At 43.1% G+C, this 24790-nt stretch overlaps 1 protein-coding gene across 1 annotated transcript in view; it reads left to right on the forward strand.

Moving 5' to 3' along the window:
• The window catches only part of SLC9C2 (solute carrier family 9 member C2 (putative)), an 80290-nt gene that overhangs the window by 27450 nt on the left and 28050 nt on the right, over window positions 1-24790 (forward strand). The window contains exons 9-17 of the mRNA XM_062193842.1: window positions 4584-4752; window positions 6915-6996; window positions 11022-11188; window positions 11792-11890; window positions 15148-15245; window positions 16193-16312; window positions 17043-17241; window positions 18276-18464; window positions 22655-22804. Coding sequence (XP_062049826.1) covers window positions 4584-4752; window positions 6915-6996; window positions 11022-11188; window positions 11792-11890; window positions 15148-15245; window positions 16193-16312; window positions 17043-17241; window positions 18276-18464; window positions 22655-22804 — 1273 coding nt within the window. The remainder of the gene's footprint in view (window positions 1-4583; window positions 4753-6914; window positions 6997-11021; window positions 11189-11791; window positions 11891-15147; window positions 15246-16192; window positions 16313-17042; window positions 17242-18275; window positions 18465-22654; window positions 22805-24790) is intronic.

Below are 24790 nucleotides of genomic sequence, written 5' to 3' on the forward strand. Positions count from 1 at the left end.
CTTAAATGATATATTCAAGACTTCATAGCTAGTTGTGGGGTTCTTTTTTGTTAATTTTTATTTGAAAAGCAGAGTTATAGACACACAGAGAGATATATTCCATCTGCTGGTTCACTTCCCTAATGGCTGCAATGACTGAGGCTGGGCCAGGAGCTTCCTCTGGGTCTCCCACATGGGTGGCAGGGCTCAAGTACTTGGGCCATCTTTTGCTGCTTTCCCAGGCTCATTAGCAGGAAGCTGAATCAGAAGTAGAGCAGCTGGGACTTGAATAGACACACGGGATGCTGACTGTGCCACAGTACCAGCCCCAAGTTGTGGGGTTCTGTAGAATGTCTGCTCTGTGCTGGATTGAGCTTCCTGGAAACAGAATCTGAGAGGGAGAGTTTTGAGAGTTGTGGGCAGATTTGTTGGGCAATAGGGGAAGGCTGATGTTGGGGCAGAGGGAGAAGCTAACCCCATAGCACACTTTCAGCTAAGGCCTCAGCTGATCTATGTAGAGCTGTGGAGTTAGGACAGTCCTTTGGAATTGTCCCACATTGAGACAAGGGGACAGTCTTTTGTATTCCTGCATCATGCAACCATTGGCCAAGGGCTGTCCCTTGAGAGGGGAACAGCTCTGAGTGAGGCTGGTTCCTAGGGCTCAGAGCAATGTGCCACGAGGGACTGGATCCATGAGACTCTACTTAAAATTTTGTTTTCATTTTTAAAATTTCATTTATTTATTAGAAAGGGAGGGAGGGAGAGGATCTTTTATTTGCTACTTCACTCCCCAAGTACTTCAGCCATCAATGACTCCCTCCCAAGGTGTGCACTAGCAGGAAGTTGGTATCAGAAGCAGAGCTGGGACTTGAACACAGGCACTTTGATGTGGGATGTGGGCATACCATGTGGTGTCTTAACCACTGCACCAAACGTCTGCTGTGACTGAAAACTTTAAATTCCTATTAGAAGAGGGATGGATATGTGAACTCTGAAGAAGGTGCCTGGATGGAACACCACAGCATCCACTATATTGGGGATGCTCTTTCTGTAATATGTTTACGTGTTGTTAATTTTTGCACCACTCCATATATGACCTTTTCTCAATACAGCCCAAAGAGGGAGAATTAGGATTTTAAATGGAATGCTGAAATAAAGGGTCCAGGCCGGCACCATGGCTCACTTGGTTAATCCTCTGTCTGTGGCGCTGGCATCCCATATGGGCACCGGGTACTAGTCCTGGTTGCTCCTCTTCCAGTCCAGCTCTCTGCTGTGGCCTGGGAGTGCAGTGGAGGATGGCCCAAGTCCTTGGGCCCTGCACCTGCATGGGAGACCAGGAGGAAGCACTTGGCTCCTGGCTTCGGATTGGCGCAGCGCCAGCCGTTGCGGCCATTTGGGGAGTGAACCAACGGAAGGAAGGCCTTTCTCTCTGTCTCTCTCTCTCTTACTGTCTATGACTCTACCTGTCAAAGAAAAAAAAAAAGAAAAAAAAGAAAAAGAAATAAAGGGTCCATATTTAGCTCTTGACTTTCACATATTTTTGCAAACTCACAATGAGATAACAGTCCTAAAAGCCAAATTTTGCTAAGGAAGAGAATATTTTGCTAAATTCTAAAAGCAGTCTTTAAAAAAATAAATAAATAAAAGCAGTCTTTTTTCCTTATCAGAAGGCAAGCTTGGTAGATTAGGATCATTGTATGTTTTTATTTTAACCATAGTATAGGTGATGGATAATATGACAAACAGGAAGAGAAGAGGCTGTAGAACCTTTGCTGAAAGTAGAGAGATGAGAGGTGGTTGAGACAAGGGTGGAGAGGCCACTTCACCTTCACCACTTCTTGGATGCTGAGAAAACACAAGCTTAATGGAATGAGCTGAGCAACGGTCGATACAAGGCTAGTGCTACTGAGTAGAAATGGTAGGTTAGCATGGGTAAATGGAAAATAGGCCTCGGACAGTCCCTTCGATCCCTACGTAGTCTGTATGTGATGTGGAGGGAGTCCAGACCTTATTTTCTTCTCTGTGGGGAATTCAGAAGATTAAGTTTTCCAGAGCGGTCTCCAAGTGTCCCTGTAATTGAGCATAGCATAGGAGCCCATACAGACCTAGGATCAGATGGGTGTGGTCACAGACTTCAGGAGTTCTGCAGGGGGAGACAGTCAGGCAATCCTAGGAATCACTGTGCACTGGCCTGAGAAAAGTAGACCAAGAACACTTCTGAGTGATGTGTTAAAAACAGGGGCCAAAGTTCTAACCAAGTAGTTCAAGATACCTAACTGGATAGACAACTGTTTGCCACGTTGGCCCTGACGCCAGGAGTCATGTTAATTTCCTCCTACACCCATCTGAGGAGTGGGGGCAGGGCTAAACATCTTGTGAAACAGGATAAACCACTCTTTACAGGAAACGTTGAGTTGACTATTTGCACAGGTAAAACCAGATTAAAAGAACCCTTTGAATGACAAGAAAACTGAATTATTTACTTTGAAAGTCTGCATTGCTCTCTGCCATGGGAACCCATGTGCACGCTGAGACTAGTCAGAGTTTAAGGAAAAATACACAGCTTTTTGTACATTGTTTGACTCAGCTACCCATCCATGATCTCATGTCATCTTCATGTTCATACACTAGGATGTAAGAGCTATTGTCTCCATCTCATAGACGACAAGATTGTCAAAGAAAAGCTAAACCCCTTGCCCAAGGCCATATGGCTGGACTTGTCTCCACCTCACCAGGGGAGAGGATTTAATGGATGGACTCACCTTTAAGTGGGCTCTCGAAGCATGGGTGGCCTCTCCGTGAGTGACTTGTTGAGACAAACTTTTCAGAGAGGGTGCGCCAAAACAAAGAAATGGGAAGGCACAGACTTAATAACCACTTCTGATGATTAGGTACTGAGACACAAATCTATTGTATATAACCATGATTATGTCTTGAGTGCTGACTACACTCAAAGCATCATTCTAAGCCCTGAGTGCTGATTAATTTAGTTGAAGATTCACCACAATCCTTTGAGGCAAGTACAGTTATTATTATCACCTTCGTTTTACAGAAAAAGAAGCCAAGGAACAAAGAGGCTAAATGACTTGCTTAAGTTTACATAGTTTGTAAAGGGAAAGCCTAAATTTAATCCAGGTAGACTGACTTCAGTCTGCTTTTGATATCAGGAAATGACTTACATGACTATTCTTTCTGGCTGGACTCAATGATATGTATTTTTAAAGATTTATTTATTTGAAGGGCAGAGTTAGAGCGAGAGCAAGCTAGATAGAGGGATCTTCCATCTGCTGGTTCATTCCCCAGATGGCTGCAGTGGCCAGAGCTGAAGCCCAGAGCCAGGAGCTTATTCCGGTCTCCCATGTGGGTGCAGGGGTCCAAGCACTTGGGACATCCTCTGCTGATTTCCGAGGCTCGTTAGCAGGGAACTGGATTGGAAGTGGAGCACCTGGGACTCGAACCTGGCACCCATATAGGATGCTGGTGCCACAGGCAGAGGCTTTACCTGCTGTGCCATGGCACTGGCGCTGGACTTGGTGATATTTTAGGGAAAGATTATTTAGTAAAGCTGGAAAGGTTGCTTAAGAGTTGCTTTGGGAAAGGTTTGAATGTGAGGCAGAGGAGTTTGCTCAAATCAACTACATAGAGCATAGGCCATAGTTACATATTTTCTGTTTCCCAGTGATGGGACTTTTCTGAATTGACTTGTGCAGTGTCTAGCTGAGCAATTGATACAGTTTCTATTTTTTTTTTTTGAGGCTAAGAATATGTCTGATTTTATTTTGCTGAAAACTCATTTGCTCTAAATCATTTGAAGCATAGTGCTGATACTTCGCTTGGTACAGATTCTTGAAGGAGAGTCTAAATTTTAGGACAGATAATGATCTCCTTAGCCATTTTCTTTCCCCCCTCTTCCTTCCTTCTTTCCTTTGTTCCTTTTCTTCTCCTCCTCCTCCCTCTTCTTCAAGATTTATTTATTTATTTGAAGACAGAGTTACAGAGAGAGAGAGAGAGAGAGGGAGAGAGAAAGGTATTCCATTCGTTGATGCACTCCCCAGATGGCCGCAACAGCCAGGGCTGGGGGCGGGGGTGGGGGGCAGCTGAAAGCAGGAACCAGGTGCTTCCTCCTGGTCTCCCATGTGGGTGCAGGGCCCAAGCACTTGGGCTATCCTCCACTGCACTCTAGGGCCACAGCAGAGAGCTGGACTAGAAGAGGAGCAACCGGGACTAGAACCCGGCGCCCATATGGGGATGCTGGCGCCACAGGTGGAGGATTAACCAAGTGAGCCACGGCACCGGCCCCCGTCATTGTTCTTTGAAGAAGTTTCCCAGCTGCAATCTACTTCCAACATCCAAACTGTGTGCACTAGGATTGTTGATAATTCCTTGCATTTGGGTAGAACTTCTTTGATTTTTCAAGATGAGTATAATATACAAACTTTAGACAGTGGATTTAGTTTCAGAAAATATGAGTGACTTCTCAGTAAAATGCATTGTCTTCTCCCTACTGAAAAATGTAAATGGGAATTTAGATTGAGTATATGGTTTCAACGCTACCTTTACTACTCACGGTGTGAGTTTTTATTTGCAACGTTTTCTCTGCACAGGTTGCTTACTGTTTTCCTAGTGAGCCCTATTTTGATGTACTGGAGTTATGAGTACAACTGGCGATGGGGAGTTGTTATCACCTGGTCTGGAATTAAAGGCGTTTTCAGCATACTCCTGGCTCCCGATGTTTATAATCTGGCTGAAAAGAAAGTGAAGGCACCACACATGGTGGGAGAGCTCTTGTCTCACGATGATTTGTTTTATTCATTTTTACTTATGTCATAGCACCCAATAATAAGGTTAACTGGTTTTGAATTAGATTTATAGTGCTTTTTTTTTTTTTAAGTAGAAAGGAACTCCGAGGAAAGCGTATGTATATTGACAATGTGAAAGGGACCGACAGTCGTGTAGTAATTATGGCTGTGGGTCTTGGACAGACCTGGGGTCCAGCCTTGTCTCCACTGTTCATATTCCGGTAACCTTGGGGAAGTTCTTGAGCCTTGCCTTAGCCTCTGTTTCCGGTTGAGGACTGAGATGATGATTAGTGAAATATCCCATACTTAATAAATGCTCAACAAAATGTTGCTTAGCACACAAATGCTATGTTTAAATAGCTGGCAGAGAGCATGAAAAAATAATGTGCTTAAAGAGAACATCTAATCCCTGTTGCTACAACGATACCTGAAATACTGGCCAAGTATCCTAATGAAAGAAAGACTTTACCAAATGCTGAGTCAAGGATCTAGCTATGTTTATATGTCTTCAACGATAATTTTAAAATTTAACTTCTTGAGGCCGGCGCCGTGGCTTAACAGGCTAATCCTCCGCCTTGCGGCGCCGGCATACTGGGTTCTAGTCCCGGTTGGGGCGCCGGATTCTATCCTGGTTGCCCCTCTTCCAGGCCAGCTCTCTGCTATGGCCCGGGAGTGCAGTGGAGGGTGGCCCAAGTCCTTGGGCCCTGCACCGGCATGGGAGACCAGGAGAAGCACCTGGCTCCTGGCTTCGGATCAGCGAGATGCGCCGGCCGCAGCGGCCATTGGAGGGTGAACCAACGGCAAAAGGAAGACCTTTCTCTCTGTCTCTCTCTCTCACTATCCACTCTGCCTGTCAAAAAAAAAAAAAAAATTTAACTTCTTGAAATGAGGCAGGACCCTATGAGCTGGCTACACTGCTAGAAGCCCTCAGGACCTGCCCCTCATCCCATCTCCCAGTCAGATAAACCCCGCACTTTCTCCTGAGAGGGGCAAAATCCACTTGAACAATACAAGACCTGCCCCCTCACCAAGGAATCTGGAGGGCAGGCGAGTCCTGATGTTATCTGCTTTCTAGCTCAGGATGGTTCTCTTTTGCTGTTTTCTTTCTGTCCCGGAAGGTCCAAGGAGTAGAGTACTTTTTAAAAAAATATATTTATTTATTTATTTATTGGAAAGGTAGAGCTAGAGAGTGAGAGAGAGAGGGAGAGACACAGAGAGATCTTTCATCTGCTGGTTTACTAACCAGATGGCCACAACGGCCGGAGCTTGGGCTGATCCGAAGCCAGAAGCCAGGAGCCTGGAGCTTCCTCTGGATTTCCCACCTGGGTGCAGGGGCCCAAGAACTTAGCCTGTCTTCTGCTGCTTTCCCAGGCACACCAGCAGAGAGCTGGATTGGAAGTGGAGCTGCTGGGACTTGAACCCTGTGCCCAAATGGGATGCCAGTACTGCAGGTGGTGGCTTAGCTGCTATGCCACAGCACCAGGCCTGAGACTCTGTAAGGTAACAGGCTCTTCAGGTGACTGTTGGCACCCGTTGAGTCTGGGACAGCGCTATGGAGGAAACACTGTTATCACTGCATTTCTCTGTGAAGGAGGACACCCAGGCTCAGGGGGATTAAATGGCCCCAAATCACATGACCATAAATGGCAAAGCCAAGGCCTGCAAGTGTGGCTGTGTCTCTGCTTCTGCATAGTGCCTTTCTGGGCCGCACCATGGACGGCTCTGAGAGTTTCTCGTGCAGCCGTGATAAATGCTGTTGGCAGGGAAGGCTCACAGATGTGGCTAGGATTTCTCTCCAGCCTGTGTTCCTACATCCGGGCCTGTAATGGCTGCCACCTTGCCAGCTCTGCATGACTGTTGCCAAGAGTAGCAGCTGTGGAGAGCTCTTTTCTCAGTGTCCTTATCCCAGGATCTACACAATCTATTGTTTTTACTCGTACTGATTGAAAATGAATTTCTGCTCCTGTGTGTTGTGTTCAAGCAATGTCCACAAAACAGCCGTATTGTCTCAACATACTTATCAATGGGAGGACAGAAATTGTAGATGAAGACAAAATTTTGTTGGTAATTAATTGGACAAAAATTACTTCCAGAGAACTTGTCTAACGTTTCTGTTCTGTGTGCTTTGTTTTTTAGTTTGTATTCTACGTACAAGTAATATCCTTATTGACGATGGGCATAAATTCATACATGATGAGTCAGTGTGCCAGGACATTAGGTAAAGTATTTGTATCATTCACTGATTACCTCAGGAGGAAAATGCAAGTAGGTTAATTCTGGGGGTCAGAGGGACATGTCTTATGGTGCTCAAGGAGTTGGTTTAGAAAGTCATTCATTCTTTGGAGCCAGCGTTGTGGCGCAGTGGGTTAAACCCCTGGCCTGAAGTACCAGCATCCCATATGGGCGCCGGTTCTAGTTCCAGCTGCTCCTCTCCCGATCCAGCTCTCTGCTCTGGCCTGGGATAGCAGTAGAAGATGGCCCAAATCCTTGGGCCCCTGTACCCATGTGGGAGACCCAGAAGAAGCTCCTGGCTCCTGGCTTCGGATTGGCGCAGCTCTGGCCATTGCGGCCATCTGGGGAGTGAACCAGCGGATGGAAGACCTCTCTCTCTGTCTCTACGTCTCTCTGTAACTTTATCTTTCAAATAAATAAAATAAATCTCTAAAAAAAGACCAAATCATTCATTCTTTAGATGCCCTATTAATTGGTGATATTGGTTCAGTCTGTTTAATAGAAACCACATGTACAGAGGCTTAAACAAGACAGAAGGGCCTTCCTTCTTCCACCCAAAAGTCCAGCAGAGTAAGATGCCTCAGCTTCAGAAGGTTGTCTGGAGGCTCACGGCTTCCTGTTCTTTTGTTGCCCCCTCTTCTTGGGGGTGTTCAGTCCTTGCCTGCAGGGTTGAAACCTGCTCACTCCCAGCAAGTCCACAGTGCAAACAGCTAGAAAGAGGAAACGGGGAAGGGCCCCAGTGGAGGGCAGGGGGCTTCCTTTTAAAGGCATGACCCCAGAGTTATAGCCGAGGGTCCTTCAAAAAGTGTGTGGGAAATGGAATTAAAGCTCAAGTTTATTTTGGTGCAAATTTTTCTTGAAATCTATGCACACATTCGTCACGGTCTTGTAGTCACATAGGCACCTGTAGGGGAGGGAAGCTTGCAGTCAGAACTCATTCTCTGGTAATAGGAAGGGGAGAGTGCATACCGGGTGACAGTCAGCAAGCTCTGCCCAATTGCCGCTTTGGAGAAGGAATTCGAGGCTATTTGTAACAAAAGGTGTAAACTTGATAAAATAGAAACAGTCCGTAGGGAGATGCAGAGTATGGTCGTTGGCAGCAGTGGGTCGTGGCGAGTGGGAGAAGCTGGGGAGGGCCAGGCAAAGTCTTAGAGCAGGGCCTTAGTATTGTCCCGTAAGCCATGGCCTGGTCCTCAGCTTTGCTGGTGCAGAGACCCGATTTTGTCAGAGTATCTAGAAGTCATCAGATCGCTGGAGGTTTACACGCACTACACTCACATATTCACAGATACACCAGAGAATCAATTTGCTAATTTATATGGTGATGATTTCCTTCTATGTCTGAAACATTTGCCGTTATTATCTGAATGCCGATTTCCTAGATAAACCTAACTTGTCATCAGAAGGTTTCAGTGAGAGTGGAAGGAGCTTTCTCTAAATGGGGAATAGCCAGAGGCATTCTTCCGGCATTACCCATAAGGCCATTCCTGGAACTGTGCCTCCTGAACACTGTTGCAGGGTTCCCACTGTCTGTCCACCTCAAAGCCAAGGGCTCTGATGAGAAAGTGGGGCCAGCGATGGGGCATGTTTTTGCCAGTTCTCCTGTTTTCCTGTTATGGGTTTGTCCTGTTTGCAGAAAGAGTGTGCGTGATGAGCAAGCTCCTACACGGGAGCATGAGGGAAGTTCTGTTGATCCCTGAGGGTTGTCCACACTTTCCTTTCCACCAGTTTTCTTTGATTCCAAGGGATCCAGAGCGCTCTGCTCTACTTGCTCAGGATATAATATCTGTATTTCTCTTATGCTTTCTTGTGATTTCTCCTACTCTGGTACTCAAAACAGAGGTCAACAAAGGATTTTACTGTACATCTCTGTTTATATCAGCAATTTCAGAGTTTTATTTAATTTGCTGTAGAGTAAAAATTATATGGCAAATACTTTATCAGGGCCGGAGCTGTGGTACACTAGGTTAATCCTCTGCCTGCGGCGCTGGTATCCCATATGGACACCAGTTTGAGTCCCGGTTGCTCCTCTTCCAGTCCAGCTCTCTACTGTGGCCTGGGAAAGCAGTAGAAGATGGCCCAAGTGCTTGGGCCCCTGCACCCGTATAGGAGACCAGGAAGAAGCACCTGGCTCCTGGCTTCAGATCAGTGCAGCTCCGGCTGTTGCGGCCATTTGGAGAGTGAACCAACAGAAGGAAGACCTTTCTCTCTGTCTCTCTCTCTCTGTCTGTAACTCTACCTGTCTAATAAATAAATAAAATCTAAAAAAAAAAACTTTATCCACTCAGAATCACTGCTCATACTTTCTAGACATCCTGTGTGGCATGAATTTAACAGGTACTTGGCAAAATACTGTTCTATTCATGTGGTCTAATTTAAGAGGTTTCCTCCTCAGACTCTCCCAGGATCATCTTTTTTTTTTTTTTTGACAGGCAGAGTGGACAGTGAGAAAGAGAGACAGAGAGAAAGGTCTTCCTTTTGCCGTTGGTTCACCCTCCAATGGCCGCCGCGGTTGGCGCGCTGCAGCTGGCGCACCGCACTGATCCGAAGCCAGGAGCCAGGTGCTTCTCCTGGTCTCCCATGGGGTGCAGGGCCCAAGCACTGGGGCCATCCTCCACTGCACTCCCTTGCCACAGCAGAGAGCTGGCCTGGAAGAGGGGCAACCGGGACAGAATCTGGTGCCCCAACCGGGACTAGAACCTGGTGTGCCGGCGCCACAAGGTGGAGGATTAGCCTAGTGAGCCGCGGCGCCAGCCAATCTTTTTTTTTTTTTTTTTTTTTAAGATTTATTTATTTATTTGCAAGTCAGGGTTACAGAGGAGGTGAGGCAGAGAGAGAGAGAGAGAGAGGGAGAGAGAGAGATGGCCCCAGTGTTCAGGACTAGGCCAGGCTGCAGCCAGAAGCCAGGAATTTTATCCACGTCTCCTGCATGGACACAGGGGCCCAAAGACTTGGGCCATATTCCACCACTTTCCCAGGCACATTAGCAGGGAGCTGGATCAGAAGTGGAGCAACCAATGGCGGCTTTACCCACAATGCCACAGCACCCACCCCTCCCAGGGTCATGTTAAACACTAGGAGTGCATTTAAGTGTATTGGTGCCACCAAGAGACCCACATACACTCATGTTTCCCCTGGAGAGTGGCTTTTGCCCCATCACATGAGCAGAGTCTAATTGGGAAGATGAGTAAGTTTTCTCTTTGGTCTCAGTCGTGGGAATTTAAAATCCACAACTGCTAACTCTTCAGCATGCAGTCAGGTGCAGTTTTGCCTTGGCTCATAGTGAACAGATCTGATTCCTTGAGAAGAATATACCACCAGACCTTTCCGAATCCCCCAAATTTCAGTTGCACACAGTGTCCTATCACTGAAACATCAAGAAATCATTTTAACCCCCTCTGAGACTTTTCATTTGCAGTTACAAGGAGAGAGCGTCTGTATTGAGATGGGATTGTAAGTGAGGAGGCTAGGATCATTCACTAGTTAAATTCTTCCCTTTGGTAAGCAGGCCTCATGGCCATGTCTTATAATTCATGCCTCAAAAAAAAAGTACGAAGTGCTACACATCTTGGACATGGACATTTGATGGCCAGGAAACAGGGATGTTAAATTTGAGAAACGCCTAGTACAGTGCCATTTAAAGTTTACTAAGTATCAGAAACAGTTGGAAAACTTGTTAAAATGCGAATTCTGAGGCCAATTGGATTCTGGGGGTGTGATTTGTATAGTTTCCGCAGCCCTTCTGTAAGTTATAGAAGATAAGGGTAGCCGCTTAGAAATACTGCTTAGGTGCCTTGAAGTAGTCATGTCTTTAGCAGTTAAATCTGATAAAGCTGTTATACAACCAGAAGGAAAGAGATATTTGGGTGAGTTTTTGGAAAATTTTGGGGCAAAATGTTAGGTTTGAGCACTCAGTTTAGGCTGTTTTCACTCCATAATTATGCAATGTTGTTTGTTTTCCCCAGGGGTCTGCACAGTACTCTCCTAATTCCCCTGCTTTTTTTGTCATAGGTCTGTGTGCTATTTCCCTCCCGAGACAAATGGCCATGCAAAATGCCTTTCAGCACATACAGGAGATCATTCAGAACACAATAACTTTGTTTAAAACAGAAAAAATTTTGACAAGTGTTAACTGGGTCTTAGTAGAAGAAAAAACAAGGATGGAATACGTGACTCCCGTGAGTTGATGCCTAGCAAAAAGTGCTATTCCTTTCTCTCCTTTGGTCTGCCTCTCTTGCTTCAGTCTATTATAAAAACCCTAATTCTGTCAGCTAAATGTCAGAAAACAGGGGAGATATTGCTAGCTTTGCTATCTGGGTGAAATGACTTTTCTTTGAATTCTGTCTCAGAAGAGGTGGTCTTGGAGATCCAGCATTATTTGTCAAATATCGGGAGAAGGGGTGTCTTTACTAACTGGCTGGTTGTGTATCAACCAACGGCCCTTGCCAACATGTTTCCAGTAGGTTGAAGTCCTGAGCTAGCTCTCCCTGTGTACGTAAGTAAGAAGCAGAAAACATGGGCTGCTTCAGAGAACTGCCAAACACAGACAGGGCTGCAGAAGAATTTGGCTTCTAAATCTCTCAAATCAATACAAATTAATTCACTACAATGAAAGCAGCGTTTCTTATGTGTAAAACATTATCCAAGTTACACAGCCTATCCTTTCAGCAGTTCTGATTTGAGTTTTGGAACCCTTGTTGAAGGTAATGCTTGCTGATCCCAATATTTTAAATTAATACTTTATCTATTTATGTTTTAAAATCCAGTCTGGTAATGATCAGTCTTCCCATGTTTCAAAAGATGGAAAAGAGCAAGAGGAATCCCCAACAGATGAAGTTCTAATAGAAGAAGCCAGGTTGCATGTAGCCATAATACAAATGGTTGGTACCACTCAATTAATCTGCTTTGAAACTTTTTATCTTACAGTACCATTAATCCTTACATATGATTTCTAGAAAACATTTTTTCATATTCTGGTAGTCTATTGGTTACTAAAATTAATATTTGATTTATTAAAGCTAAAAAAAAAACAGGATTTAAGTGACAAATCTTATTATCCTAAGTCTAGCAAATCTTAGCAGCTACTTTTGAGGGTCCTTAGAATAATGTTTGGTGCCATTTGCATACTTTGATAATTAAGTATCTTCAAATATTTGAAATTTCTTTTATAAATTTAACATATTTGAGTCAAACTTTTGGAAAGAAAATTCTCTCAAGCTCTGAATGAATTCTTAGAAATGCAGTAAGTTAAGATGAGCTTGGAGAATCAGAAACTCTCTTAAATTGTTGTAATACTAATATTTAAATATTCTGATATAAACATAGGAAGAATTCTAAGTAAAACAAGTTTCAATCAACTTACCAAATTGGACATTTTCAATTGGGTTTATATTCTAATAGGACAAAAAGTATATAAGGTATATATAATACTTTATATATAAAATAGTTTCCATATCCATAGCTCTTCTTTTTTACTTTCTTTTTAAAATATATTGTTGGGGGCTGGCACTGTGGCATAGTGGGTAAAGCTGCTGCCTCCAGCGCCAGCATCCCATATGGGGTCTGGTTTGAGTCCCGGCTGCTCCACTTCTGATCCAGCTCTCTGCTATGGCCTGGGAAAGCACTAGAAGATGGTCCACATCTTTGGGCCCCTGCAGCCATGTAGGAGACCTGGAGGAAGCTCCTGGCTCCTGGCCATTGTGGCCATTTGGGGAGTGAACCAGCGGATGGAAGACCTCTCTCTCTCTGCCTCTGCCTCTGTGTAAGTCTGCCTTTAAAATAAATAAATAATATTTTTTAAAATAAAAAAAAGCTGTGCTGTTAAAAAAATTATATTGTCAAGGAGCTGGCATTGTGGTTCAATGGATTAAGCTACCACTTGCAATGCTGGTATCCCATATTGGAGTGGCAGTTTGAGTCTCAGCTGCTCCGCTTCTAATCCAGTTTCCTGCTAATTCACTTGGGAAGGCAATGGATGATGACCAAAGTGCTTGGGCCTCTGCCACCCAAGGTAGGAAACCAGAATGGAGTCCCTGGCTCCTGGCTTCAATCTGTCCCTGTCTTCTCTCTGTCTGTCTCTCCATTTCTCTCTGACACTCTGCCTTTCAAATAAAAGAATAAATAAATAAATATTTTTTTAAAAAAAAACCTTATTTGTTAGGAAGAATTTTTAACATACACAAAAGTGTACAGAAGAGTTCAATGAACTCCACACACCTGTTACCCAGCCTTGGAAACATCCACACTTCTCCAGCCTTGTCCCGTGCATACATTTCCCCATTGACTCCCCCACCTCCATTTTGAAACAAATCTTAAATGTCATTGCATGGGTAAATATTTCACTGTGCTTCTCTAAGGTCTACAATATTTTAAAAGGCACAGTAAAATATAAACATTACACCTAAAATAAATGATTTCTTTGTAACATCAAATGCTGATTTGATGATAAAATGTTTTTTCATAAATTCATGTCTCATAAATGTGGTATGTGTTTATTTTAAAGTCTGCCTCCTTCTCCATCTCTGCTTCTTCCACATCTGTCCTTCCTCTGGGCCACAACAGTGCTCCTTCCAAATGAGCTGAAGTTTCATCTCCTTAAAAACTCCTGTCTGACTCTGTCTCCACATCAGGTTTGATCAGTGCTCTGGTGTGCTTTGTTTCATCCTCTTCTAGTTCCTACACTGTTTGATAGTTTCATGTGTCTAACATGCCTCCCCACTAGACTGAGAGCTCCTTAAAGCCTTGGGTTGTACTTCCATTCTCCTTGCACGGGGCTTTAAACAGAGTAGACATAAATATTTGCTTAAAGGACGAGTTAATAAATAGATAAACATTCCATCATAGTAGTTAATCACACTTTTCTTGAGCCAGGCCTGTGTCCAGTTGTGCAGGCCTAGAACCACGTAAGCATAACAATAACTCGTTTATGAGTGCGCCTCAGGGCTGAACCTCTGCCATGTTCCTTTCTTCCATTGTGGGCATCCAGGGCCACCGCGGAGGTTTACAAAGTGGAGAAACCCACCAAGTGCCCCACTGGTCCTCGGGATAAGGACAGCTTGGTCACTGCCCTGTACCCTTTGGAAGGCAGTTTCGGAGTCTGCACACACTTTATCAGAGATGCTATGGGTAGATAATTTTTCTGTTTCTAGGAAGAAACTGGTGAATGGATGACCAGGGCCTTGAGGTATAGGTGGCATGAATTCTCTAGAATTATAGCACTTTGGAAAATATGCTAAATGTAGTGGAGGTTGGAGACAACATTTATAAACAATGGAGGGCAAGAGTCCACAGTCAATATGTGAGGAAGGAAGTTTAAGCAGGAGGTAATATTCCTCTCTGAGTTTAGCATCAGTGGCGCCCCGAAGGTAACTTTTCTCCTGTTTTGAGGAGCAAGTGATGCAAGAATCCAGGCCATCTTCTCTTCTGAGAAGTCTTTGTGTGCAGAGATGCCGGTCACATTTGAGTGAGTGCTTTCCGCTCTCTGTGCTGTCAGACGTGATGCTGCTGCTGATGCTTGGCGTTAATGAAGAAAATGCTTTTAGTTTGGTAGCTTTTGAGCTGCTGCTTCTTTTTTAAAAGATTTATTCTATTTATTTGAAAGGTAGAGTTATCAAGAAGAGCTGGGGCGGGGGGGAGCGAGCACTTCCATCCGCTGGTTCACTCCCCAAATGGCCACAACAGCTATGACTGGGCCAAGCTGAAGCTAGGAGCCAGGAGCTTCTTCAGGGTCTCCCACACGGGTACAGGGGCTCAAGCACTTGAGCCATCTTCTGTTGCTTTCCCAAGCCACTAGCAGGGAGCTGGATGGGAAGTAGAGCAGCTGGGACTTGAACTGGCACCCATATGGGATGCCAGTACTCTTGACTGTGGCTTTACCTGCTATGCTGTGCTGACCCCAAACTTTGAGCTTCTTGATCCTAGGAACCTTTGTATCTATAACGTCCAGTACCGTGCTTTGTGAAGAATAATCATACATTAAATATTTGAATTAAATGAAATATATTTCCTGCTATAGAATTCTTTTGGTAACAATATATTTTCACATATTCAGTTCAGTAATAAAAATGTAAGGGTTAAAAGAGGTCATTAAATTTATGTTTTAATCCTTTGTATTTTTCATTTAAAACTGTACATTTAGAGTAGCTTTGAAAAACAGTGTAATGATGGGATCCTTGGAACAGAGGCGGCCCGGATATTAATTGGTGCAACGAAAAGCTATTGTCCCATCCAAGGAAAGTAAGTGTAACTCTTCTGTAATGGGTGTTTCCCAAAGTGAAAGATATGTGATAACGAATGGACCAACTGAGCATTAAATCCCCGGATTTATCAATCCATTATTTCACTTATCCACATCCATCTGTCTGTGCATCCATCCATCCAGCCAGCTAGTCATCTACTTTGTATTTTACTTTTCTATATCCCCCGCTCCTGCAGTTTTATAATCTTGGTGAAATTAGTGGATTCTGGAGGACGTTCTAATTGCAATGTGATCAGATAAGAGAATGTATATTATTCAGTGTGCTATATTACTTATGATGTGATCAGGTAACTTCAATTTCTATTATAATTATTTTGTCTTTCTATTGTATTCACTAAATTACTGGATAGAGGAGGTGCAGAAGATTGGCGTCTGTCATCAGACTGCTCTCTGGGGTGCAGCTGGCTCTGAAGTAATTGACCCAACTGCTGATGCTAATAGGTGCAATGAAGTGGGTGGAAAAAGTCCAGTGCCTTGGAGATATATCAACATGTAGTCACAGTCACGGGGGCAGCAGCGATGGGAGATATTTGCTGGGTGATGGTTAACTTTTCAACCACCTGGTAATCTACATGTGCGCTTTATCACCAGTCCCTGGGATAAAGTTTGGGAAGGGTAGGACATTGCGTTAGGCAAGACATTATGAATGGAAGTTTGATTTTGAACCCCAGAGAACTCGTCTGGAAAAGCTTTAGTTATGGTCCATCTCAGGTCAGGAATGGCTCCGGGAACAGGCGCAGCAGAAGTCTCCTGCTAGAAGTGTGGCCACGGTGGCTGGTAGATGGCTGCTGAGGCTTGGTACTGAATGAGAATATTTAGTCAGTTCTTATCAAATTTATAACTATTATAAATTCCCCTTTTATATTTACCAAAGTATAGCACTTGATTTTTTATTATAATACCTATGTATATTTTTCTCTGTTAGATTCATGAGTATTTATGATGTTTCAACTTATGTAAGAGCTAGAAGTTGGCTTATGAAGTTTAAAAACATGTTAACCTACTTGGAATATCATAAAGAAAAGACACCATATCTTCTACCTGGGTAAGTATTGTGAGACTTTCATAGCAATATTCTTAAAATATTGCCGTTTCTACATTGTCAGAATAGATTGCTTTGATTTTCCTTGTTAAGCATAGACTAGTATTATGGTTGACTCTTACAGATTGTTAGGCGAATGGAGTGCTGCTTCTCTTCCTGCATTCTCTTTTAGCAACTTCATTGACATCCATGTTAGCGAGTGAACAAGAGGAAGAAAAGCATGTAGATGTTATAATCCTTCAAATTTGAAGTTGCTGCGTCCTAGGATCAAATTGTATAGTGGGCTGCTTGCATATTCTTCTGGGAGTAAGGATGAGACATATCTAGCTGGTGGACTAGACATATCTCTGTTTATCTCATCCATGGCTGGATGGGAGGCAGAGCAGTCAGGACTAGAACTGGCACTCTGATATGGGATACTGGAATTGCAAGCAGTGGTTTAACCTGCTGTGCCACAGTGCCAGCTCCCTGATTGATCAGTCTTTGCATGGTTTCCTTGCTTTTAAAAAGCGCTCCCTATTTATGATGCCGGTTAATGAGTAATATTTTTTAGCCTTTTTCATCATGGCTTTTATGTATAGAAAGTGATTTTTGACTTTTGCTTATCTGTTGTTGTGTATTATTCATAGTCTTCTTCAGATGAATTTTAATGGTATGTTTAAACAGATGTTCAACTATTTAATTGTTACACTTTTAAGTGGACTGACATTTTATTTGATCTCATTTTTTTCAGGAGTAATAAATTTCTGATTTTTGTATATCACATTGTATTTTCGGAAGAATTTGAATATGCAGGACATATTGTAGCATTAATGTATATTTACCCTCTAATAATACATCTGTGGCCAATGGCAAGAGAGTTAAATGTGCCTGCACTGATGTCATTAAACTACTATTATATGTTTTTATGTATATTAGAATCATCATTGAAGGTACTGTTTAGATAGAAATGTATCCTATAAAAAGATTTATTTAGATAGTTTTAATGCATTTTGATTATATTATTGGGACAACTTGATACCAGAAGTCATTTGCCATTATAATTGATGAGATACTGGAATGTTGGTAGCCTTTTGAATTTTCTGAGTTTAACAACGAAATCAGAATATCATAGTCATAGTTTGGACATCAGGTAAATATCATTAAGAGTAGAGTGCATCTCAAGTGTCAGGTAGAAGACAATTGAAAATCCAAACATGGAGGTTGCCCTCAGATATTTTCTGCAGTGATGCAAGAAATAAGTAACTGAGTGGAAACAAATTGGTTTGCTGGGCCCTGGTTGTGATACGAGAACAACCTCTTAGGATAAATGCTCAAAGATGATTTATTAGTACTGCTGTCTCCATCCTTTGTTATTAGTGGTGTTGTAATGAACCTGTTTTTGGTTTTTTTTTTTTTTAATAGGCAGAGTTAGACAGTGAGAGAGACAGAGAGAAAGGTCTTCTTTCCGTTGGTTCACTCCCCAAATGTCCGCTACAGCCAGTGCTGCGCTGATTTGAAGCCAGGAGCCAGGTGCTTCCTCCTGGTCTCCCATGCGGGTGCAGGGGCCCAAGTACTTGGGCCATCCTCCACTGCACTCCCGGGCCACAGCAGAGAGCTGGACTGGAAGTGGAGCAACCGGGACTAGAACCCGGCGCCCATATGGGATGCCGACGCCACAGGTGGAGGATTAGCCGAGTGAGCCATGACGCTGGCCCCATAATGAACCTGTTTATTGCTGTATTTCAATGCTTGTTTTTGGGCATTCCATCTTTATTATAGATGATATATATTGAATAACATTATCTTTTTTTTATGTTGGAGGTTGAAAAGAATCTTTTGGGGATCCCAAATGAGTAACTTAAAGCACAACTTTCAGAATATGGCTCATTTGTAGTTAGGACTTCACTGTTAATTTTAAAATATCTCCTCCCATGTCACTGTCCAGGTGCTATTAAATAACATATTCTGTTTGTTTTCTAAACAGATAATAATTATGAAAAGGAAATATTTTCAACAACATTGGAATATTCTGGAATTTCTCATCATAGTTGTTGGAATTGCAGATATAATTTGTATATACTTTGTCAGACTGAGACCAGACAATTTGCTTCTTATTCAGTTCACAGTAATGATAGGATTTTTAAGAATAATTAGATTTCTACCTATCTTCAAGGTAAGACTTCAAAGTTTTAAATATCAGGATTGTGTTCTTCATTGTTAAATGAGTTAAGAAAAGTTGAACACTCACCTGATGCCTGCTGTGTCCACACCCCCACCTCCTTCAAGTCAGTGTGCCAATCTCACCTTGTCAAAGAGGTCTTCCCTGACCACTGTAACATAGCAGTCCACCTTTGCATTCCCAGTTCTCCTCCCCACCCGCCTGCTCCCTCTCCACCTGCTCTACCTTTATTTTTCTTCCCATTGTACTTACCACCTGTTCACCATATGCTGTATGTAGTCAACATGAAGTAGGGATGTTGGTTTTGGTCATTGATGTAACCTATGACTCTAGAACAGGACCTTGTCAATAAATGGAAAAACATCTTGGTGCCACTAGGAGCAGGGAGCCCCAGAAAAAAGTTCTTCAAGTTTCAGTGAAATGTGTTCATAGCTGAATTGTGCAGAAAGAAAAGTATTTTCTCTGCGGCCCCATACTGCACTGTATTTGCTCTATGGAATTTAATTTGCTTGTGGCCTTCAGTCTTCACAGTGATTACTAGTTCTTCTTTCTATGTCTTCGGGTTTGATTTAAAGGTAGATTTTTATATTTTCAGTCTCAACTCCTATGCCTCCTTTCTATCTTTCCAGAGGATCTGCAATATATGATTACATGATTTTAAAATAGGAGCTTCAGATAGTTTTATTTGCCAGTCTGTTTTTCTGCTGTTTAATTCTTATTATATTAAATAAGTCTCATTATATATTCTGATTCCTATAGTGGTTTGTATTATAATGCAATTACATCTAACTTGATCTCTTCACAGCAAACTCAGCTTATAAGACAAAAACCGTACAGAATCAAAATCCCATTTCTTACTTAGCTCTTATTATATGAAATAAGTCTACTAGTATATGTTGAAGTTATATAAAGTTAACATTAAAAAAATCCTGTAAGCCCTGATGGCCAAATAGATACATAAAAGTCTTCTCCCAAGTTCCCATTTTCTGAGAAAATTATCTTTGTTTTTAAAAGGCATTTAATATTTATTTATTTTCATTGTATTTTAAAGACACACATACCCACACATCGAGAGAGAGAGAGAGAGAGAGAGAGAGAGAGAGAAGGGAAATTGTCTATCTGTTGGTCCACTCAAATGTCCACAGTCGCAGAGAGCTGGGCCAGTCTGAGTCTTCCACATGGGTGGCAGGAACCCAAATATTTGCTTAATTTTTTTTTTCATTTTATTTGAAAGACACACACAGACAGACAGACACACAGGGTAGGCAGGAGGGAGATCTTCCATTTGCTTGTTCACTCACCAAATGCCCCAAACATCCAGGGCTGGACCAGACTGAACCCAGGGGCCAGGAACCCAGTCCAGTTCTCGGTGTAGGTGGCAGGAACCCAATTATTTGAACCATAACCTGCTGCCTCTGAGAGTGCCCATTAGCCGGAAGCTGCATGGAAACTGGAGTAGCCAGAACTTGAGCAGCCTGATATCTGATGCAGGTTCTCAACCAACTTCCTAAAAACACTGCACCAGACACCTGCCCATTAATTGTTATCTTTTTTAAAAAAAAATTATTTTAAAGGTAGAATTGCTTGAAAGGGCAGCTGTTTTTGTAAATTTTCTTTTCGGTTCTTTCCTTTATTCTATATTAGCGTTATGTACCTTCAGTGTTTGTAAGAATTACTACACAGAGGAGAGTTTTATTCTATGTGATTTTTTTGTTCTCTAAGTGTTTAGCATGAAGTGCCAGTGTAGGATGTAACTGTACCACAATACAAACTACTCCAGGAGTCAGGATGTGGACTTGAGGTTATGACTTAAAATGAAAGGTGGAAGTTTCTTAGATAATCAGTTTTTATGCAGAGATCTGATGCAGAAGAATGTAAAATAATTACCTTAGAGGTAATACTTTGTTAAAAGTATTTAAAATGAAATGAAGACTTAAAGATATATTATCGTGGAAATCTAGTTCATTTAGGGTATGGCCTGCAGTTGCCCCTTCTGTCTAACATTTTCTGACAAATATCAAATCTCAATGAAATGTACTCATGGATTAATATGTTATGATGACTAGCTTTAAAATTATCTGTTTGCTTATTTTTTTTAAAGATTTATTTGTTTATTTGAAAGGCAGAGTTACACAGAGAGAGAAGGAGAGGCAGAGAGAGAAAGGTCTTCCATCCTCTGGTTCACTCCCCAATTGGCCGCAACAGCCAGAGCTGCGCTGATCCGAAGCCAGGAGCCAGGAGCTTCTTCTGGGTCTCCCACATGGGTGCAGGGGCCCAAGGACTTGGAACATCTTCTTCTGCTTTCCCAGGCCATAGCAGAGAGCTGGATTGGAAGTGGAGCAGCCAGGACTCAAACCGGCGCCCATGTGGGATGCTGGCACTGCAAGCAGTGGCATTACCCACTACGCCACAGCATCGGCCCCTGCTTATTTATTTTTATTCGAAAGGCGGGGAGAGAGAAGAGAGAGAGGAGTGAGAGACCACCCATCTGCTGGTGCATCCTTAAATGCTTATCACAACAGCCAGGGCCAGTGAGCTGGGCCAGGCTGAAGCCAGGAGCCATGAACTCAATCTGGGTCTCTCTCGTGGGTGTCAGGGATCTAAGTACTTAGCTAGCACCTGTGGCCTTACAGGGTGTGCACTAGCAGTAAGCCAGAATCAGAAGAGGAACCAAGGCACTGGATATGGGATGTGTGCGTTCCTGCTGTCCCATGATGGTTAGCTTTTTTACCGAACACTTCTTGTTTTTCAGGAACTGTGCAAAGCACTTTACATATATTGTTTAGCTAAATTATTACAACAGTCATGTGAGTAAACGTCATTGCTATATACAGTTAGGTGCCTTGAGAGCCAATCTCAGCACAATTTGGCTTTCAGAAGAAACAAATCGGGGCCGGTGCTGTGGTGTAGCAGGTAAAGCCACTGCCTGCAGTGCCAGCATCCCATATGGGTGCCAGTTCAAGTCCTGGCTGCTCCACTTCTGATCCAGCTCTCTGCTATGGCCTGGGAAAGCAGAAGATGGCTCAAGTGCTTGGGCCCCCGCACCCACATGGGAGACCTGGAAGAAGCTCCTGGCTCCTGGCTTCACATGAGCCCAGCTCCGGCCATTGGGGCCAACTGGGGAGTGAACCAGAGGATGGAAGACCTCTCTCTTCCTCTGCCTCTGCCTGTGCCTCTCTGTAACTCTGCCTTTTAAATAAGTAAATAAATCTTTTAAAAAAAAAGGAAGTAAATCTGCATTAGAAAACTTGGAAGAATACTGGAGACCTTCAGTTGTCACAGGGGACAGCTCTGTGGGTGTCAGTGGAAAGTGAAAACTTCTTTAATATCATACACTTCGCCCAAAGTTTCATAATCAAAAAAAAGGCTAAAAAAATCTCTCTCTCTCTCTGCCCTTCTAATCCCTTCACTAGGATGATATTTTTTCCCCATCTTTTCTGCATTTTCACCCAGTCCCTGGCCATCTTTCTCTATGGGAGGCCCCATCTGCATGACTGTGAGTTGTGCGGAACAGCACCATTGGGGTTCTAGCATTTAGGATTATCCCCATTTCACACAAGAGCAAACTAAGTCCTCAAAGTCACTAAGTTACTTGATCAAGTTCACTGAGCCTGTGACCAGGGGAACTGGTGCTTGACTCCAGGGGTGTTTATATTTAAAATCTCACTCTGAAGTCCCTGTGACAGCTCGCCTCAGTGTATGATCAGACAAGTTGAGTGCTAAGAAAGACCGCACATATCCATCCCTAAGTGCCTCATCTTACAAGGGATGAATCTGTGGGCCAGAGATGATGTTTTCTGTTAGGTCAGCGTGACCCAGACTCCTGCCTCCTGAAATCTCGAGTACCAAGAATGAAGGAAAAGGCAGAGCAACAAACTTACCCTGTGACATCCCTGACAGCTACCATCAGTTATGCATTAACTTTTACCTTTTAGAGAAGGCGGGATTTCAGACTTGAGTATGCAGGGGGTCCCCTGGAGGACTTGTTGGAACACTGTTTGCTGGGCCCCACCCAGAGTGTCTGACTCTGCGGCTCTCAGGGCTCTCAGCAGGACGGAGGCCCTGCGTTTGCATTTCTAAGAGTTTCAGGATTTTGCTTCTGCTAGTCTGGAGAGAACCTCTGCCCTGGAAGGTACTTGTCCTCATCAAATTTAAAGTTTTTTTTCCCCTCCCTATTATTTCAGGTAATAATACCAATACTGATAAAGATAGCAGAAGTGCAGGTCAAGAAGCGCCTCAGTCTGATGTACAATATCACCAAAGGATATGTCAAAAGTCAGGAAGATGCCAAACTTCTAGTAAGACAAATTTCTGGCCGCGAATCTATATACCAGGTGAGAAACAAGCACCAGCCGTTTGGGGAAAACAAACCAACACACTTGGGTGCGCTAATTTCTTTCAAGGCCATTTCTCCCGGACAGACACATTCCACCTGTTGAAGGGGATTTCGTTGTTTATCAGGCTACACAAGGTGTTGCAGAGACGTTTCTGGCCTTTACATTTCAGCTATTATCACAGAACTCAGTATCTTCACAGCAGAACATATCTGATTTATTTTCTGAGTGCAGAGTAAAGAGGAGATTCCATCTGTCTCTGTAACACTCTCTGAAAGATAGGACACTTGGAAAAATTCCGGGGCTGAGACTTGAACAAGGCTTCAAAGAAGATAGATCTTAAGAGGAAAGGAATAGAAAATGTTAAGTCCTGGCGCCGTGGAGTGGTAGGTAGCACATGTCCAGGCAGTATCCAGTAGGCACCAATGGGAGTTCGGAGGTCGAGCGAGTGACTTCCTAACAGGGCTGTCTGTCGCAGTCATCCTCTCCAGGCCACTCTTGGCAATTTAGTGATGTTTCTACGTGTGCTATTGTAAATTTCACATCTGTTTTCTGATGAAGAATATTCAATGGCTCCACATGGTCTAAAGTGTAAGGCCTATTATAACTGTAAATATAGGCGAGAACACAGAAAAAACAAAAAATGCTCATAGCGGATGGTGTGGCACAGTGGGTTAAGCTGCCGCCTGCTATGCTGACATCCCATATCAGAGTACCTGTTGGAGCCCTGGCTGGTGTGCTTCTGATTCAGCTCCCTTCTAGTAGGGAGGCAGCAGAAGATGGCCCTAGTGTTTGGCTCCTGCCAGCCACGTGGGAGATCAGGATGGAATTCCTGGCTCTGGGTTTCAGGCTGATACAGCCCTGGCCATTATAAACCAGCAGATGGAAGATTGTGTGTGTGTGTGTTTGTGTGTGTATGCATCTCCCTCTCTCTTTCTCTTTCACTCTGCCTTTCAAATAAGTAAATAAATAAATTTTTTAAAATATTACTCATAATTTTACAATATGGAAATAACACAATAAAATAAGTACAAGTATTCTTCCCATCTCTCTACCATTACCCAGATGTAGTTTCTAGCAATCATTCCTGTGTCAAATTCCTCTACTGATTCCACAATAATTTCAAAATACATATCTGTACTTAATATTTTTTCTGCAAGTCAGAATTACAGAGGAGAGGCAGAGGCAGAGAGAGAGAGAAAGAGAGAGAGAGAGAGAGAGAGAGAGAGAAATCTTCATTTGCTGGTTCACTCCCCAAGTGGCTGCAACGGTTAGGGCTGGGCCAGGCCAAAGCTAGAGCAAGGAGCTTCTTCCAGGTCTCCCACGTGGGTGCAGGGGCCCAAGCACTTGGGCCATCTTCCACTGCTTTCTCAGGCCACAGCAGAGAGCTGGATCAGAAGTGAAGCAGCCGGGACTCAAACTGGCGCCCATACGGAATGCCAGTGTCACAGGCAGTGGTTTTTACATGCTGTACCACCGCGCCAGCCCCAGTACTTGGTTCTTAGTTGATTATCTCTAAACGTCTTTATTTACTGTCTGCCATGAAGCATGAGTATAGGAGATTAGAACATTCCTCTCCTCTGACCTTTTCTTTTTCTCTCTGTTTAAGCCTTTTGGAGCTATTATTTTAGCAGAGAAAAGGTTTATAATATTTGCATATTCTGTTTTGTAAGTATAATTAAATCTTCATTCCTTTTAATAAATGACTATACATGGAAAAACAAAAAATCCTTTTTTATGACTATATAAATATTCAATGTAGAACCTATCATTTGACTCACCTATGACAAAGGGAAAATGACCTAATGCCATTAAAAGTTTACAGCTTGAGATTCTTGTAAAGAAAAAAGTGAATGGATTAAGAAGCACCTTTTCTGTCTTCGCTTAATCGTATTCCTTAGCCACTCTTTGCTGAATCCCATGTGAACCTCTTTTTACAACTTTCCATTGCATTATGCTAGACTATGTGTATCACCTCTTCATGGG

Source organism: Lepus europaeus, chromosome 5 (assembly GCF_033115175.1).
Source record: "Lepus europaeus isolate LE1 chromosome 5, mLepTim1.pri, whole genome shotgun sequence".
NCBI lineage: Eukaryota > Metazoa > Chordata > Mammalia > Lagomorpha > Leporidae > Lepus > Lepus europaeus.